The sequence below is a fragment of the Bombus huntii genome, chromosome 9 (genome assembly GCF_024542735.1).
Source record: "Bombus huntii isolate Logan2020A chromosome 9, iyBomHunt1.1, whole genome shotgun sequence".
NCBI classification, from domain to species: domain Eukaryota; kingdom Metazoa; phylum Arthropoda; class Insecta; order Hymenoptera; family Apidae; genus Bombus; species Bombus huntii.
In genome coordinates, this window is record NC_066246.1 from 13823439 (window position 1) to 13837830 (window position 14392).

General features: G+C 36.0%; 2 protein-coding genes and 1 long non-coding RNA gene across 16 annotated transcripts; 1 reads left to right on the top strand and 2 right to left on the bottom strand.

Moving 5' to 3' along the window:
* Positions 1-287: 287 nt before the first annotated feature.
* LOC126869799 (fatty acyl-CoA reductase wat) lies at positions 288-6136 on the bottom strand. 10 transcript variants are annotated; one of them, XM_050626807.1, is made up of 9 exons: positions 5705-6136; positions 3472-3818; positions 2833-3081; positions 2517-2662; positions 2285-2394; positions 1760-1955; positions 1326-1583; positions 907-1164; positions 288-812 (listed from the first exon to the last, which is right to left on the bottom strand). In XM_050626807.1, exons 2-9 carry the CDS (start codon positions 3790-3792, stop codon positions 701-703), a joined length of 1650 nt encoding a protein of 549 aa, XP_050482764.1. In that variant the 5' UTR covers positions 3793-3818; positions 5705-6136; the 3' UTR covers positions 288-700. The 10 variants fall into 10 exon arrangements, with proteins under 10 accessions (XP_050482764.1, XP_050482757.1, XP_050482759.1 ...); XM_050626800.1 differs by having other exon boundaries at positions 3472-3854; XM_050626802.1 differs by lacking the exon at positions 5705-6136 and adding an exon at positions 5535-5698 and having other exon boundaries at positions 3472-3854.
* On the top strand, positions 1815-7362 carry LOC126869840 (uncharacterized). Its single transcript, XR_007691026.1, has 2 exons — positions 1815-1941; positions 6131-7362. It is a non-coding gene; the product is annotated as an uncharacterized LOC126869840 (long non-coding RNA).
* LOC126869791 (5'-3' exonuclease PLD3-like) lies at positions 6722-14296 on the bottom strand. 5 transcript variants are annotated; one of them, XM_050626782.1, is made up of 12 exons: positions 11762-14296; positions 11141-11270; positions 10601-10843; positions 10308-10507; positions 9861-10209; positions 9671-9805; positions 9397-9588; positions 9181-9309; positions 8901-9040; positions 8587-8752; positions 8351-8492; positions 6722-8266 (listed from the first exon to the last, which is right to left on the bottom strand). In XM_050626782.1, the coding sequence occupies exons 2-12, from the start codon at positions 11255-11257 to the stop codon at positions 8079-8081; spliced, it is 2001 nt and encodes a 666-aa protein (XP_050482739.1). In that variant the 5' UTR covers positions 11258-11270; positions 11762-14296; the 3' UTR covers positions 6722-8078. The 5 variants fall into 5 exon arrangements, with proteins under 5 accessions (XP_050482739.1, XP_050482736.1, XP_050482737.1 ...); XM_050626779.1 differs by having other exon boundaries at positions 6722-8272; positions 13036-14294; XM_050626780.1 differs by having other exon boundaries at positions 6722-8272; positions 12931-14294.
* Between the last annotated feature and the right edge of the window lie 96 nt (positions 14297-14392).

Consider the following 14392-nt stretch of genomic DNA (forward strand, 5'->3'; position numbering starts at 1 on the left):
CATATTTATCGAGTAACGTTAAACGCGATGCGTTTCAAACCGATTACGATTGACTAGTCGTCGCAAGAGGCAAGAGAATAAGTAAATCGAGTCAATTATGATTTTTGATGGAGAGAAAATTGTTGTTTTTATTACAATTGGAAGTTTAAAGTATAGCAACATGTTTTATATATGTATAAAACACGTTTGAAATAGGACGGTGTTTGCCCCAACAAAAAATATATCCTATAAGAACATTCGTGGAAAAAGGAAAAAGAAAAAGAAAAGGAGGGAAAAAGATTGAGAAATGGAAGGAATTATATTGTATTTCATCATTTCCTTACAAACTTCTCGAACGCGGTTCATACATATTAAGTTGGAGTTACTAAGTGGTGGTTTTATGATCATCTCGAATCGAATAAACGCGAATACGCGGCGATAGAACTATATAGTACTTTGGTCAGTTTTCCACTGTGTTCTTCCTTCTTCTCTGCTTCCTTCTCTATTCTTCCGAGCTGTTCAGAAAATCAGCAAGGTAACCTCACTTTCGATCACAAACACGAGACCAAGATCATCTCAATGAACTTGATTCAAGAACGACACTTAATTCTGAACCAACTTCGAACTTCGAACGAAGTCATATTTATGTGTATCTGACGCGCATTACCGCGTGCATTACCGCGCGTTTATTTCCTCTCATCACACACGTAAAGCATATTTGTTACGCAAATTGAGGTATACAATTTCGAAAAAGAAGAGATAAAGTTAACCAACATATTCGCAATAGAGCATAACCGAGGATTAGTTTTACCACTTGATGAGTCCAGTATAATCTGTAAAACAAACATTCAACAATGATATAATATACATCATCATTAGGATTCAGCAGGAAAAAAAAAAGGAACGGGACTGATACATTTGGCTCACCTTTGCCACTTGATACGTGCTTTTGGAAGAGTGTCTAGCGGATCTTTTATCAGATACATACGAATTCCACGTATATATGTCCGAAAATATTGGTCCCAGTCAATATCGGTGATATCGCATGCAAAATTTTCACGGTCTTCCTCTGTCATCTTATTTAGTAACTCCTTAATATTATCATTCGAAAACTTCCATTCGTGGATAGAAAAGTAGTTAAGTACATCCATAAATTTGTGTATCTTTTTATAGATCTTTAACATCCTTTGAGAAAATATTTCAAGATATATATAAATATTAAGTTCATAATAGAAAGAAGAAGAGGATGAATTAGAGTCATAGAATTGAAACAGAAGAGAATAAAAAAATCATATGAAAAAAAAGTATAGAAAGAAAGAGAGGGAGGGGGAAGAGAGAGAAATTACCTCGGTTGTTTTCCCAAACAGAGCGTGACGGTGTCGATCAAGAGTGCCGGTAATAAGTGTAACAAGTAAACATACATAAGATGAATTATCCTATGTTTGTTATTTCGGAAACTATAGTACCATATTGCTCTGCTAGTGGGAAACTCAAGCCCGTATTTTTCGGATAAAAGTTTCAATTGATCGTATGTTATAGGATTATCTTTTGAAACATAATTGTAAACGGGTATGTCATTTTCCCTTTCTTTGGTAGTTGCAGATCTGTGCATAAAAAATGTGCGTGAAAAATAAAATAAAAATAAGGCAAAGGTAAAGCATGCGTGAAAAGAAATAGAAATAAGAGAGAAAAGAAACAGGAAAAGATAAAAGTTAAGAGTAAGGATCAAAAAGTGTTGAAAGAGTGGAGAAAGATGCAAGTTTTGATCGGTGAATCTTACTTTCGACGATTCGCGACATCCCACGCGCAAGCTATTAAGGCATTTACTGTTAAATCTCCAGGAACAACATTGGCTTCTATGGATCCATCGCAATGAATCGATCGTAAGACCCCGGTACCAGCCCCAGCTGCAACACCTGTTGGTCCGTACAAGTTGTCGATCCATCCTCGCACCGGTTCTTGGTATGTTGATATCACTGAAAATTCCATCAAATGTCCAATCAAATTAATTTTTATGTACATTTGACCGACATATACCCCTGCCCCAACCCTCTTTCCTTTTTTGCTCTCACACTTTCTCGCTTTCTCTTTTATTTATCATTTTCCAATCTGTTTTTATATAGTACGTTGTTGTTTTTGCTTTGTTGCCGTTCTCAAATCAAATTTTTTCACCTGTCCGGTTAATCTCATGAAACGGGAAATGAGTTGAAAGAGTCAACGAGAAAATGTTTGATATCGTTAGAATAGATAAGCTATAGAGATAAAATTAGGTAAAGCTATAGAGATTCCTAAGACTTCTACTAACCAATACCGGGACGAAATATTCCAACAGGCAAATCACCGGCCTGTTTCACAATGATACCTTCTGCTACTGCTTTTGTGTATGTGTACGTGTTCGGCCATGCACCTAATAATCTGCAGCAACATAATATAGTCGAGTTATTGGGACAAGAGTAAGCAGAATAGAAATAATTAGACGGAATGTAATTTTGATTGACTTAAATTCGAATTAATTTTGCTGGAAAAAAATTGCTTACCGTGGAGTTATTTCCTCGATCAATTTCTCATCCATATATTCAACGATAGTTGCCAACTTGTCTCCGTCAATCGGTGCTTCGTACACCTTTTCTTCGATATGAGTTCGCGTACAATTGGCATATGCTGTCGATACGTGGATGCACGCCTGAAAGTTCCGTTTATTATTACGGAATAGCTTACTATTAGCGAATTTAAGCAATTATAATTATAATTATAATTATAATTATAAGATGCATTTAAGCAATTATAATTATAATTATAATTATAATTACTTAAATTCGTACAATGTACGTAAAAGTATACATGTGCATGTACCTTTAAATATGAAATTTCCTTACAAAGATCCATTACATCTTTTGGACTACGAACATTAATGGGTACGGCAAGTTTCATCTTCTCGTCAAATCTGACCGTTGCCGCAACATGAAAGACGATTGAGACTTCTCTCGTAATCGTTTGCCTGTCCGCGGGAGATATACCAAGACCTGGCTGACCGCAATCTCCGGCTATAGCAACGATTTGATGCCGAAATTTTGGTCGCTTCTCTTTTACTTTGCCAAAGAGCTAAACAAAAAGTAAATTAGTAATCGGATGTGATCAATTGTCATACTAGTTTTAACGTAGAGATTCATTTAGCGGTTGATTTGTAGAGGTTCGCTTCGGTAGCGAGAGGATAATATGGTAGAGGAGATGGAGTAAGTAGGGTAAGGCAGCAAGAAAAAAAAGAAGAGAGTTGCGAGATATCGGTGGTCGACCGAGTGACTCGAGAGCGGCATGTCGAGGGAAAGCGAGTTCGTGTTATGATCGATCCGTAGTGCCGGAAGCAAAAGTAGAGCTAGAGAAAATCGTAGGATCGGAATTTGTTTGCTCGAAAAGAAAAGAGAAAGAAAGAAGAACTTCGACAGAACTCGGAAAAGATTGAAAAAAAGCTGGAGAAAAAATAAGAATTCTTACCGGATCGTCAAAGATTTCCTCGATACGTTGATGCATATCTTTCCCTTTCTTCGGACGTACCAACAAATAGATGAACGAGATCCCAGGACATTCTCGGAGAAGCTTCTCTATTAAAAGTTTGCCGACGAATCCAGTACCGCCAGTGATGAAGATGCTTTGCCCATTGTAGAACTGTTGAATCGGGCTGAGATTCGACTGTTCCAAAATCAAATCGCAACGATCACTTTGAACCAAATGTTCCGTCGGATTGTCGTTCAATTTGCAACCATTATCCAATACTCTCGCTTCTTGGCCACATGGTTCCACCAGAACTTCCACCATCGCGTTGTTCGTGTTCGCTGCGTTTGCTGCGTGACGTTTCCAAGTTAATAGTACAGCAACAACTGAAGAAAACGAAGCAAACAAAGGAGCAAATAAAGTACGGTATACCGCATCAACTACATGCCAATCTGAAATGAATACCGTTCCTCTTTCACACAACTGTTCGTACTTTTGCGATAGTTAGTCAGAGAGAAACTGCGTACATCACCGCGTCATAGAGTGAAAGTTGATCGTGAACTTGGTCGCGGCGTCTTTTACTATGTTCCAAATTCAAATCGAAAGGCTACTATCGACAGTCTGTGCTCGTTGTTCGACTATGAAAGATGCTTTGCTATATATTATATTTACCCTGCTGTTCTACATGTCAGGGAGGAATAGCCAAAAATTTCGTTACAACGACATTTATTTTGTTTGCTTTTTCACTCGATTTTTCGAATCGCTAACGAGTTGGCTTCCAGGATGGATTCCAAAAGAGCCGAAATGGTGATAAAACTTATGAAATTGTCAATATGTTAATATGTTAGCAAATTACCACGCAGAAAGCATAATAGTACGGAAGAACGCGACTACATAGATTCGATATTTGCATAACGGCGGCAAAGTCCTTTTCCTTGTACTTCGAATCTCAGACACACAACCCCCCCGCCCCCCCTCCCTACCATTTCTACATTTTACGTCTAACCTAACCCCACTCCTAGCTTATCTTCAGCCGGCCAACTCCATCTTACAGGTTAAACGGTGGAAGTCGTCTTTTCGCGAACTACCAAAATTTTGTGTTTGCAAAGATCGCGGCGATCTTCAAATTTCACAAATTTCTCCCGTTCTAATACAAAAAGTGCTACACCCGATGTTTTGCAAATTGTCAACATTATTCGAACGTTGTGTCCAATGTATTACGTAAGTACTAGCGGCACGGATGCTGCGAGAGTAACCTTTATAAAACAGCAGAATCTTCCGTTAAATACACTGTTCGATACGAAGAATTCAAAAAACCACGATTCTTCGTCGCTGTAAAAAAGCGAACTAGTCTGCGTTATTATGGATTCACCGAATTCTTATACGATATTTTCATATGATTAATCGTTACGTCGGACTGTCACAACAACTATGCTACTTGTATAATTTTTTATGCGATATATACATTTGAACGAACGAACAGACACGAGTGCTATGCTCGACACGAATTTTAACTGGTGACGAACTCACGGTGAATGTCTGACGAAGAAAGTTGTGGACTGACATAGATCGAAGCCGATTCATTAATTCAAGAAAATTATTTGCTATATTAATACATCGTACACATCTTACACATATCGTGCACACGCGAGTTTCACCCTTTCGCTGTACCCTATTCGCGACTCACCTCTACCTTAACTTCTGTCTCTCTCTTTTAATATTCGAATGGAAATTTACATTAGAAATATATGAAAGTTTGTTCAACGACCGTGTAAAATAAAAATTACATTAATTATATGCATATACACTAATGAAGAATCATTAAAAAGAAAGGAAAAGCCGATTGCAATTTCTACTCGACACACGCGTTTATCGCTACCGCCTATCTGAATGGAATGTAATGATGAATTCGACGAATCTCGTTCGAAAATTCCGTCAACGATACAAATCAAACAATACGAAACATTTTTCAATGAATCAACGATCTGAATAATGTAAATTAATTCTACATTTGTAGTCTACATCATATCGAATTATTCAGATAACTTTTGCACAATTTCACTGACCTTATCTGATGTTCCGTGAGAGAGTAACGTCCACGCAACACTTTTAAGGTATGAAAGAAATCATTAGCCATCAAACGAATATCGTTAATCGTGCAAGGAATAGCCACAAGCGAAGAAAAGAACGAACGAATGTACGAACGAGCGGAAGAACAAACAAACACTAGATATACCTTGGAAACTTTCTCCTAGTCCGAATCTACCGATCCTTCTCCTCTTATGCCACCTCAAGCCTTTTGCAAGCGATACACCTCAGAATTGTCACTCGTGCCGTCGTCAGTCTTACTTTTCCTTTCTTCTCCTTCTACTCTGCTTCGTTCAGTGCCCCTCCTCTTTACCCTTTGGCTCTCTTTCCCCTTCCTTGATCGCTCAATCATACTCGACCCCCCATCAACCACCTCATTTCTATCACATTATTTCGTCCCTCATTTTTCTTAGTTTTCCTTTGGTTCTTTTCTCCTATTAAGTTATTTCTTCGATCTGTGATTTTCTGATTGGTTGTCCTATACTCTCGTCATATGTGCTCTATAATTTAACGAGTTTAATAAAATTCTATTTATGAAATCGGTGGTAAGTAATTTGTCGGTTATTCTAAATAGCTAAAATCGAAATTGGATAGAACGAGAACTTCAAGCGATGCGAGCAACCTATGTTTCTTGTTAAAAAATCGACGGTAGGAAAAGAGAAAGGCGAGAAAGCAAGAAGATAGATAGATAGAAGAAGAGAATTTCGGTCGTTTCAAGTATTTAAAGCATCTGAAGAAGTATTGGAATCGCGTATCTTGACTTGTTTTAAAATAATTTGGCCGATAATCGAACGGACGTTCGCAAAACTAGACGTTTCGATTACGACACATTCGTCAGCAAACAATCTTTGCAAGTATGGCAAAATTCGTCTGTTCGAATTCTGTGCTTGAACAAATAATATCCCGTTTAAACGTATGCTACCGTTATAAGGTCATGAATCTGCTTTTGAATATATTCGTATACCATTGGCATATTTTTAAACGTATCATTCTCTATTTATGTATATGACTATTTCACGTGAAATAAATGGCGAAAAGCAAACACGTCACAATTTCTTTACGCTTATTGATTTATTGTAATTGTCAGCATGTTTTCTCACATACGACGTATGCTATGGCAACCGGATTTATATGTACGTTTCTGGGAAAAATTAATAACCTCCTATTAGAAGTACTGTTTTTAATGCTAATAATTAATAATTAATAATTTATGATTATACAACCTTTATCTGCATATATACGTATGCATATTTATAATCTATTTCTATTTCTGTACAAAAATATATAAGAACGGAAGTACAATTAAAATGTATACATATAAGTATAGAAAAGACGTGAGTTATATAAAAACGATTTGCTTATAACGAACCGCGGAAAGATAAAATTCGTTGTTGCTTGCGGCGAATTGTAGTAGAAGCACGAATCTTTGCGTTACCGTAAGTTTTAAGCGAACTTTGTTTCTCAATAAATAAACAAATTAACAATGATGTAAACATTTTTTCAAGTATATCATTTATCATGCTAATTCGAATATACTTATGAAAAAACGCCACTTTTTCTAACACTTATGAGATTGATTTACTAAAATCGCGTATCTTTCCACGCAAGGATGTATGTATAATGCATATAGTTTAAACGTCACATGAACATCAGAAGTAACTTGTTTGCAGCTAGATACGTCAGTGATTAGCACATTTATTATTAATTCTAGGATTTGTATCGATAAAAAGTTGCAGATCATGTAACGTTACCAATGCATGTTGTATTTATATTGAATTCTAATAAATGTCATGAGTTCGTGCAGCACCTTTTTCTTCTCTCCTTTTCTTATAGCAATATTTATATTATTTAAAAATAATCTTATAACGGAATATTTTAAATATTAATTACTAAAATGTATATAATCTTTTTCAGAATTATATTATTATATGGACGGAATATTGCTTGGGTTTTAATATTAAAATGATTTTTCATAGAAGACATTCGCAAGGTCACTTAAAGCAAGGCACACAAACGTCCATTATGTAAGATTATTCCTATAGGTTTAAAATTTCAGATACGTATGTACTTACTTTGTGGTTAATGAGTGTGTATGTGCGTGAATGCGCACATCGGATGGAGGGAAAGAAGTATGAGTAAGTAAGCGAGCAAGTGAGAGAGATGGAATCCGAAGGAGATGGTACGCGTGGGTGTAAATGTACGCTCGTGTATGTCTTTAAAAAAATAACAGCAGAGATGGAACAACATAAAAGAGAATGAAAGAGGAATGTGTTTGTGTATGTAATGTACACGGAACAAACAAAACGTCAGCTCGAAGTCGATATTTGCTGAGTATGGATAATCGTAAGAATGTGCTTCGTAAAGAAAAAAGAAAAAAAAGATAAGGAAAAAGGAATGAGTTTAATTTTGTCAATGACAAGGGACAAAACATTTAAGAAATTCGTCTCCAAGACTTCGTATTAAGCAGCAAGAAATGATTTTCATTGTCTTCGTTGGAAACGTTGATCAAATCGTTGATATTGTCACGCTAATATGTAACGTGATGATCGTAGGTAGTAGTCTTCGATGGTATTTGTCGATCGTTTCACAAATGGTATACTTTCGTTTAAAGCATAAGAATATTCAGAATACCAATCACGATGAAAAATATTTTCCAATTGCTGCCTAAGATTTTCCGAAGTCTGATCGCCGATAGTCTCGAATACCGTACCTATACCTAACAAACCAATCGTTAATCACAAATGTATAAAAAGAAAGAAAAAAAGAAAGGAGGAAAAATAAGAGAAACAATTGCCTGCTGTATTTATAAAATAATCGCCAGACCAGTTGCTTGTTCCTATATACGCTGTTACATCGGTCACCATATATTTATTGTGATTTACCCTTGAAAACGGTATTCTGTCGAAATCAGGATTCGTAGGAACTATAAATTTTCTCTAGAAAAACATGTTAGCGTAAATGCGATGTCATGTATGAAAATATAATGAAACTATACAGGACGCAAGCGTGCTTCTTTAAGTCTTTACTGACCACTTCAATTTTCACACCCGCATAACTATCTGTTAGTTCCATGAGCGATTTCAAAAAGAAAACCTCTGATTTCTTCATATGCTTCCACGACGATATCAATAGTCGTATGTGTACTTTACGTTCGATAGCTGCCGTTCTCAGTGCATCGTCTATTATCGGCCAATATCTAAATCATACGAATTATACAAAGTTAAATGTAGAATGAGCAATCCGAACGGGACTACAGAAACACGTAGTAAATATACGCATGCGTGTGAATATAGATAGATTAATGAACGTATTAAGAACACCTAAGTAGATTAATCGATACGTACTTGATTTTAGCTGTATATATAGTCAGTGGAAAATAATCCATCACTGAGATATAAATAAATTTCTCAGCTTTTTCGATACAATAAAGAATAGCATCCACGTCATTCGTCCTACCCTTTGGCGAAAATGGCGGAGGTGAACTCTGAAATATACGATATTATAATACAAATTCTGCTATTTCTTCCTCTCAGCTGGACTTGATATTTTAGATTCGCACAAAACCTGTTTCATATTAAATTTGTATACGCTGGAATGATGTCCTCAAAAAAATATCACACTTACCGCAACAAATGTTTTATACTTATTGTTCATAAATGTAAAGTTTATCGGATTCTTTAAATTAATTCTCGTGTTAAGATACTCCGGCCAAACAGAAGGTATTTTACCATCGTTGCCTATTATCCAATAAACCTACCAAATATATCAAAAAATAGCTTTAGCTTTTAGTTAGCTATTACGTAGTGTCCGTATATGGATTACCAGAAACAATCGACTTACGTCGAATATCTTGGCAAAATCGTTCGCCAAACAACTGCAATTTAAAGCCATTAAACCAAGTTCCTTCACCTGCGAGAGCGACCGCCAATCCATATTCGCAGAACCAATATATAAATGCGTTCTGTCAACGAGCCATAATTTCGAATGAAGTACTCCTCCTCCGAGCAATCCAGCAAAATTTAAACTTTTGACCTACTCACAGTAAATATGACACACGTTCTTCCCTGCGGAATCGTTCAAATTATTGAATTACTTTAAAACAGCATTAAATTACCTTAGCGTTTGCCTTTTTCGTCAACACTTCCGTATCGATGTTCGGTCTTATTTGCGACGGTATATTTTGCGTTATCTTCAGTAAAATATTCCGATCTCTGCCCGCTTGGAGAAGCAAATGGAAAACTTCTTCACCCTGAAACAATCGTTTCGAACTTTCCTGGAACACATAAATTCAGTTACTTACATACCTGTTTAGCACTATCGTCTGGATAAACATCTTCCCTCCTCATAGTCCAATAAAACGATGCTATTTCTATCTTTTCCCGCGCCAATGAAATCAATTTTATCCAAGAGTCGTAAGTGTTGTCAAGAAAAACGGTGTTATTCGTGTAATTCATGCCGATTGGCAGAGTTTCCACGAAAGATAAATTACAGCTATTCATGCAACTCGTATCGAAATCGAAATTCGTGCCATTCGACGCGTATTTATCCGCTGCATGATCTAATAACGGCAATAAAACAACCAGCACTATCAAAATTAATATGACTGTAATTGGAATGCAGCTTGGTCTGCACCATCCTTGTGTACCTCCCCATCTGTTTCGGTAACATAATATTAACACGACTGATTAATTATCTTATTTTTGAAGGATAGTCGATCGTATATCGTTTTTCTGGCCAAAAGAAACACTAACTTCCCATTCGTAATTGGATCGTCAGTATCATTTCTCAACATAAAACCGGAATAATCCCACAATTCGAAATCATCGTCAGGAGCGGTGGTATTACCGTTAGCTGCACTGGTACCAGATCCACCGCCAGAACCACTATTTCTACCACCACTGCCGACATACTTTGATGGGTTCAATTCCAATCTGGCATTCTCAGAAACTGTCTGTGACAAGTAAGGTAAATTTTCGTTTGATGGATAGGACAAAGGCATTCGAAATGGGATAAAAAGAAGGAATCCTTACGTAATTGTACATACGGATAATTTGTGCTTAAGAAGAGGCGTTCTGCTCTTACGATGTGGCAATAAAACGACTACATCCTGATCCTTGCTTTGTTCTTTCATGTACTTCGTATAAGACTTAACCGTGGAAGTAGTGGCTTTACTCGTGGAAGAAGCTGTATGACGTATCGAATCTTCGTCATTGCCGGAACATTTCGAATATGCGATATTCCTTACATTATTGTTTCCACCGTACGAAACGTTGTGCGTGTTGTTCACCTTTCGGATCGAATTTCATACGATCAGTAAAATTACTCGCGCACTCGTATCGCAACTCGTATATGTAAAAGTAAAAATGTAAAATCATGGAAATCTTTTCACCTCTTTCCCGTTCTTTCATATTGATTTCAACTTAAAGACTGATTGCTAAAGAAATTAAAAATTTAAAAGAAGCGGAGAAAGAGAAATGCGTACAATTTAAATGGATATAAGACAGAAATAAAAGTAGAAGTAAATAAACCGCATTTATTCGAGTGTGCAAAACTCGTGAAAGTGACTTAATTCTAGTAAACTTACTTGTACTAATATGTGACAAGCTTGAGATGCAATTTGAAAAAGACCATCTTGTAAATTGCGTCCACCATGTTCGGTATTTTCAGAACGATTGCTCCCTTTCCAAGCGAAAAAAGACATCCTGATGCATTTACTATAATTTAAACAGGGTATTTTTGTAAGAGGAACACTTAGGAAACTATGGAACACCATGCACGTGAAATATAATTAAAACCCTTTGCGGAATGTAAATGAAAAAAAAACACAATAATACGAGTAGTTTAATAACGAAATCCTTTTAAGCATAACTTTAATTATGACAATAATATATTTTGTTGCAATTTGAACAATTCCTTTTCAAAATTATTATTCTCCAAGCGATCAAAACGTGACTGGTCGTAGCGTAGCCAAAGATCTATGCACTATTTCGTAACTTTCCTTGTTAAAAGCGCTGAACCGCTACATATTTTCTTCTGGATCAAAATGAACAAAGAAATAAAAAAGGATGCGGAGAATAAAATATAGGGAGTAAGTGGGAGGTTCGGGATTGAGGAAAAATTGGCGAACGTGCGTGTGCATCTACGTGTATATACGTAAAAACAGTTGAATGGAAATGTATTAAGTTCAAGTTGGATAAAAACATACCTTGACGAAAGAAATCTTCGATAACATTTACACACGTGCGCCGTTCTAAACGTTGCGTCCGTCGACCTACCACCGACGTATTTTACGAAACGAACAATGTCGATCGAAAAGTTGCGTTTGCTTCGCGACGGACTTGCGCTCAAGAGCTTTCTGTGACCTACATATTTCGTCTTCAAAACTTTCAAAACGGTACTTTTCCATATTATTTATGATTATTTCTTTATCTCCGTTAAATTCGTTACAACCTGATTTGGACGACCGATAAATCGCACATACATATGTACGCGCGCGTGTGTACATGTATGTTATGTTGTGTCTTTATAGGCGGATATAGAACAATATCGGTATCAAGGGAGGTTCAGAAATGCTATAGATAAAAGAAAACAAAAATGCGCATGCATATGTATCGACTATCCTTGATGCATTTTATGAATGCATGATATCATACAAAATATCATTGTTTAAGAAGAAATTCATTTCGTAGAACGTACTGTAGATGTATCAATATGACTCTTAATTACTTAATCCTTTCGAGCGTCTTTCGAGTTCAGGTCGAGACCAATTAATTAATGCATCTGTTAATGTCAAGTATATTTGAAAATGCATTTAATATCGTTTGTACGTTTTGTGGCAAATTCTAAATTTTAATTTGTTTTCGGAATTATTATTAATTATAAAAGATTTCCTTGAAGTTACATAAGATATAAATTATATTTTCTGTTCATCAAAAACAATATATGTATAACGATTAAAGTATTCACAAAACCATTGTAAGTGGAATATATCGAACAAAGACCGTTTTAGTGTACATTTCTAAATGACGAAATGTAAATTTTAATTCCTTTTCTTTCTTTAAAGTCATAAACTTCTTATCTTTTATTAAGATATTTAAGAAAGAGCAGACACACATCTCTTGGAAATGTTGAAAAAATTATTTTATTAGAAACAATCAAAAAATGCTATAGCGTTATCATTCTAGGGTTGAAATTGAAAATATACAAGTATGTACATATGTATGTATATGTGAATATGTAATTAATATAGTAGTATAAGCGGTCAGATTTTCACGCACTCTAGGGTTCATCGTAAACCTCACCAATTTTTGAAATTGGAAATAATATGTATGCATATAAGTTACGCTTGTGTGGGTATCGACATATCACTCACACCTGTTGTTCCTTTTTCGTTCACTTCAATTTCCGAAACAATTTTCTCAATAAGATATCGGACTACGATATTAAACATCAGAGAAAAAAGCTGAATAACAAACGTACTATTTTACTTTTCATAAAAATACTACATAGTCACAAACTCCGTTTCCCTCTGAAATTCGTTGGAACGATTGTTATTTACACAAGATTTTTGTGACTCAAATTAACCGAATGTTTTTCATCACTTATGACAGACTTATTTATCGAGCACATATGACCAATGTTAAACGGAATAGACTATATCGACTATAGTTTGCCCAACGGGACGATGCAGTAGACATAAACAAAACGTGATTGCTGTGACTGCAACTATTGGCTGCAACTATTGGCTGCAGTTATTGGCTGCCTACTAGTGACAATATTGTCACTACGATTTGTTTCGCTTATTTGTTATACACCAAATAATTGTTTTCCCTATAATTCCATATAGAACTTGTAGAACCGATAGAAGTTAATTGTTTCGTCCGCAATCGTATAAACAAGTCTTGACACTCATATACTACAAGACAATGTAGATGTATGCGTTGCGCATGCGCAAAACGTGGCTTTGTTGATCTGTCATGTTGATTTTTCACGACTAGATTGGGGTTGATTCAATTTTCGGACGGCTTTCCCTAGCGAATGCCAAGACCTGTTCTTATTTTAGGTCGATACAGGTGCCTCCACAAAAGTCCCTAGGTTACTAAACTGTGATACGACTTGACAAACCCACAGACGACTGTCCATGTACAAACCATAATCATACATATAAACAGAACAAGAAAAGGTTCTGTTTGAGACATTCATTGTATGGATATGTATATGTGTGTCGCACGTGCACAGACCCAGGCCGTTCTTGTATTCTCATGTTGTTTCTTTATGGTTCAATTTTTGAATACCTTTCTTTTTTATGCTTTTAGTATAAACGTGTCCAAACTTGTTTATATAACTTATATATGTGTCCTGTATCAAAAGTATTGGCAAAACCACAATGTACAATAATATAAAGATTTTCGGACGCTCCTCGGGTGATTTGTGATTATTTCCTGGTAGTTCTCTGGCAGCCGGTAGATTGTTATTCTAAATTTTGCTAATAATACTACCACTAAATCTATATTACTACAATCTCATTAACGCGCACATAAATATGGTAGCGAAACAGCAAAGGAGCAAGGGAAATACTGCTTGATATCGTTCATCGTCACACGTTGCTATATTGTTTTGTTTAATATGTGATACTCTCGACCAACATGCATGCTTATCTTTATGACTGTATTGTGTCTATATGAAATAATCAATCAGACCTGCATTTCTTACGCTAGTCTTCTTTTCAGTAACCACAGATATGCCTTTCTACCAAACTGACAACGATGTCTCTAAACTGTAGCGTCGGTCAGTGGAACTATTCAATAATCATCACAAAACACCGATGGGAGATAAA

What these genes read in the sequence shown, in the direction of transcription:
- LOC126869791 (XM_050626779.1), bottom strand. Translation starts at nt 11,257, where the DNA reads ATGTCTTTTTTCGCTTGGAAAGGGAGCAATCGTTCTGAAAATACCGAA. An exon ending in CGAAAAAGGCAAACGCTAAG is followed by an intron (nt 9,589 to 9,670) that starts GTAATTTAATGC and finishes TACTGTGAGTAG; the next exon opens with GTCAAAAGTTTAAATTTTGC. An exon ending in CGGGTGTGAAAATTGAAGTG is followed by an intron (nt 8,493 to 8,586) that starts GTCAGTAAAGAC and finishes ATGTTTTTCTAG; the next exon opens with AGAAAATTTATAGTTCCTAC.
- LOC126869799 (XM_050626807.1), bottom strand. Translation starts at nt 3,792, where the DNA reads ATGGTGGAAGTTCTGGTGGAACCATGTGGCCAAGAAGCGAGAGTATTG. An exon ending in AATATTTCGTCCCGGTATTG is followed by an intron (nt 1,956 to 2,284) that starts GTTAGTAGAAGT and finishes TGGAATTTTCAG; the next exon opens with TGATATCAACATACCAAGAA. An exon ending in TGTTTGGGAAAACAACCGAG is followed by an intron (nt 1,165 to 1,325) that starts GTAATTTCTCTC and finishes ATTTTCTCAAAG; the next exon opens with GATGTTAAAGATCTATAAAA.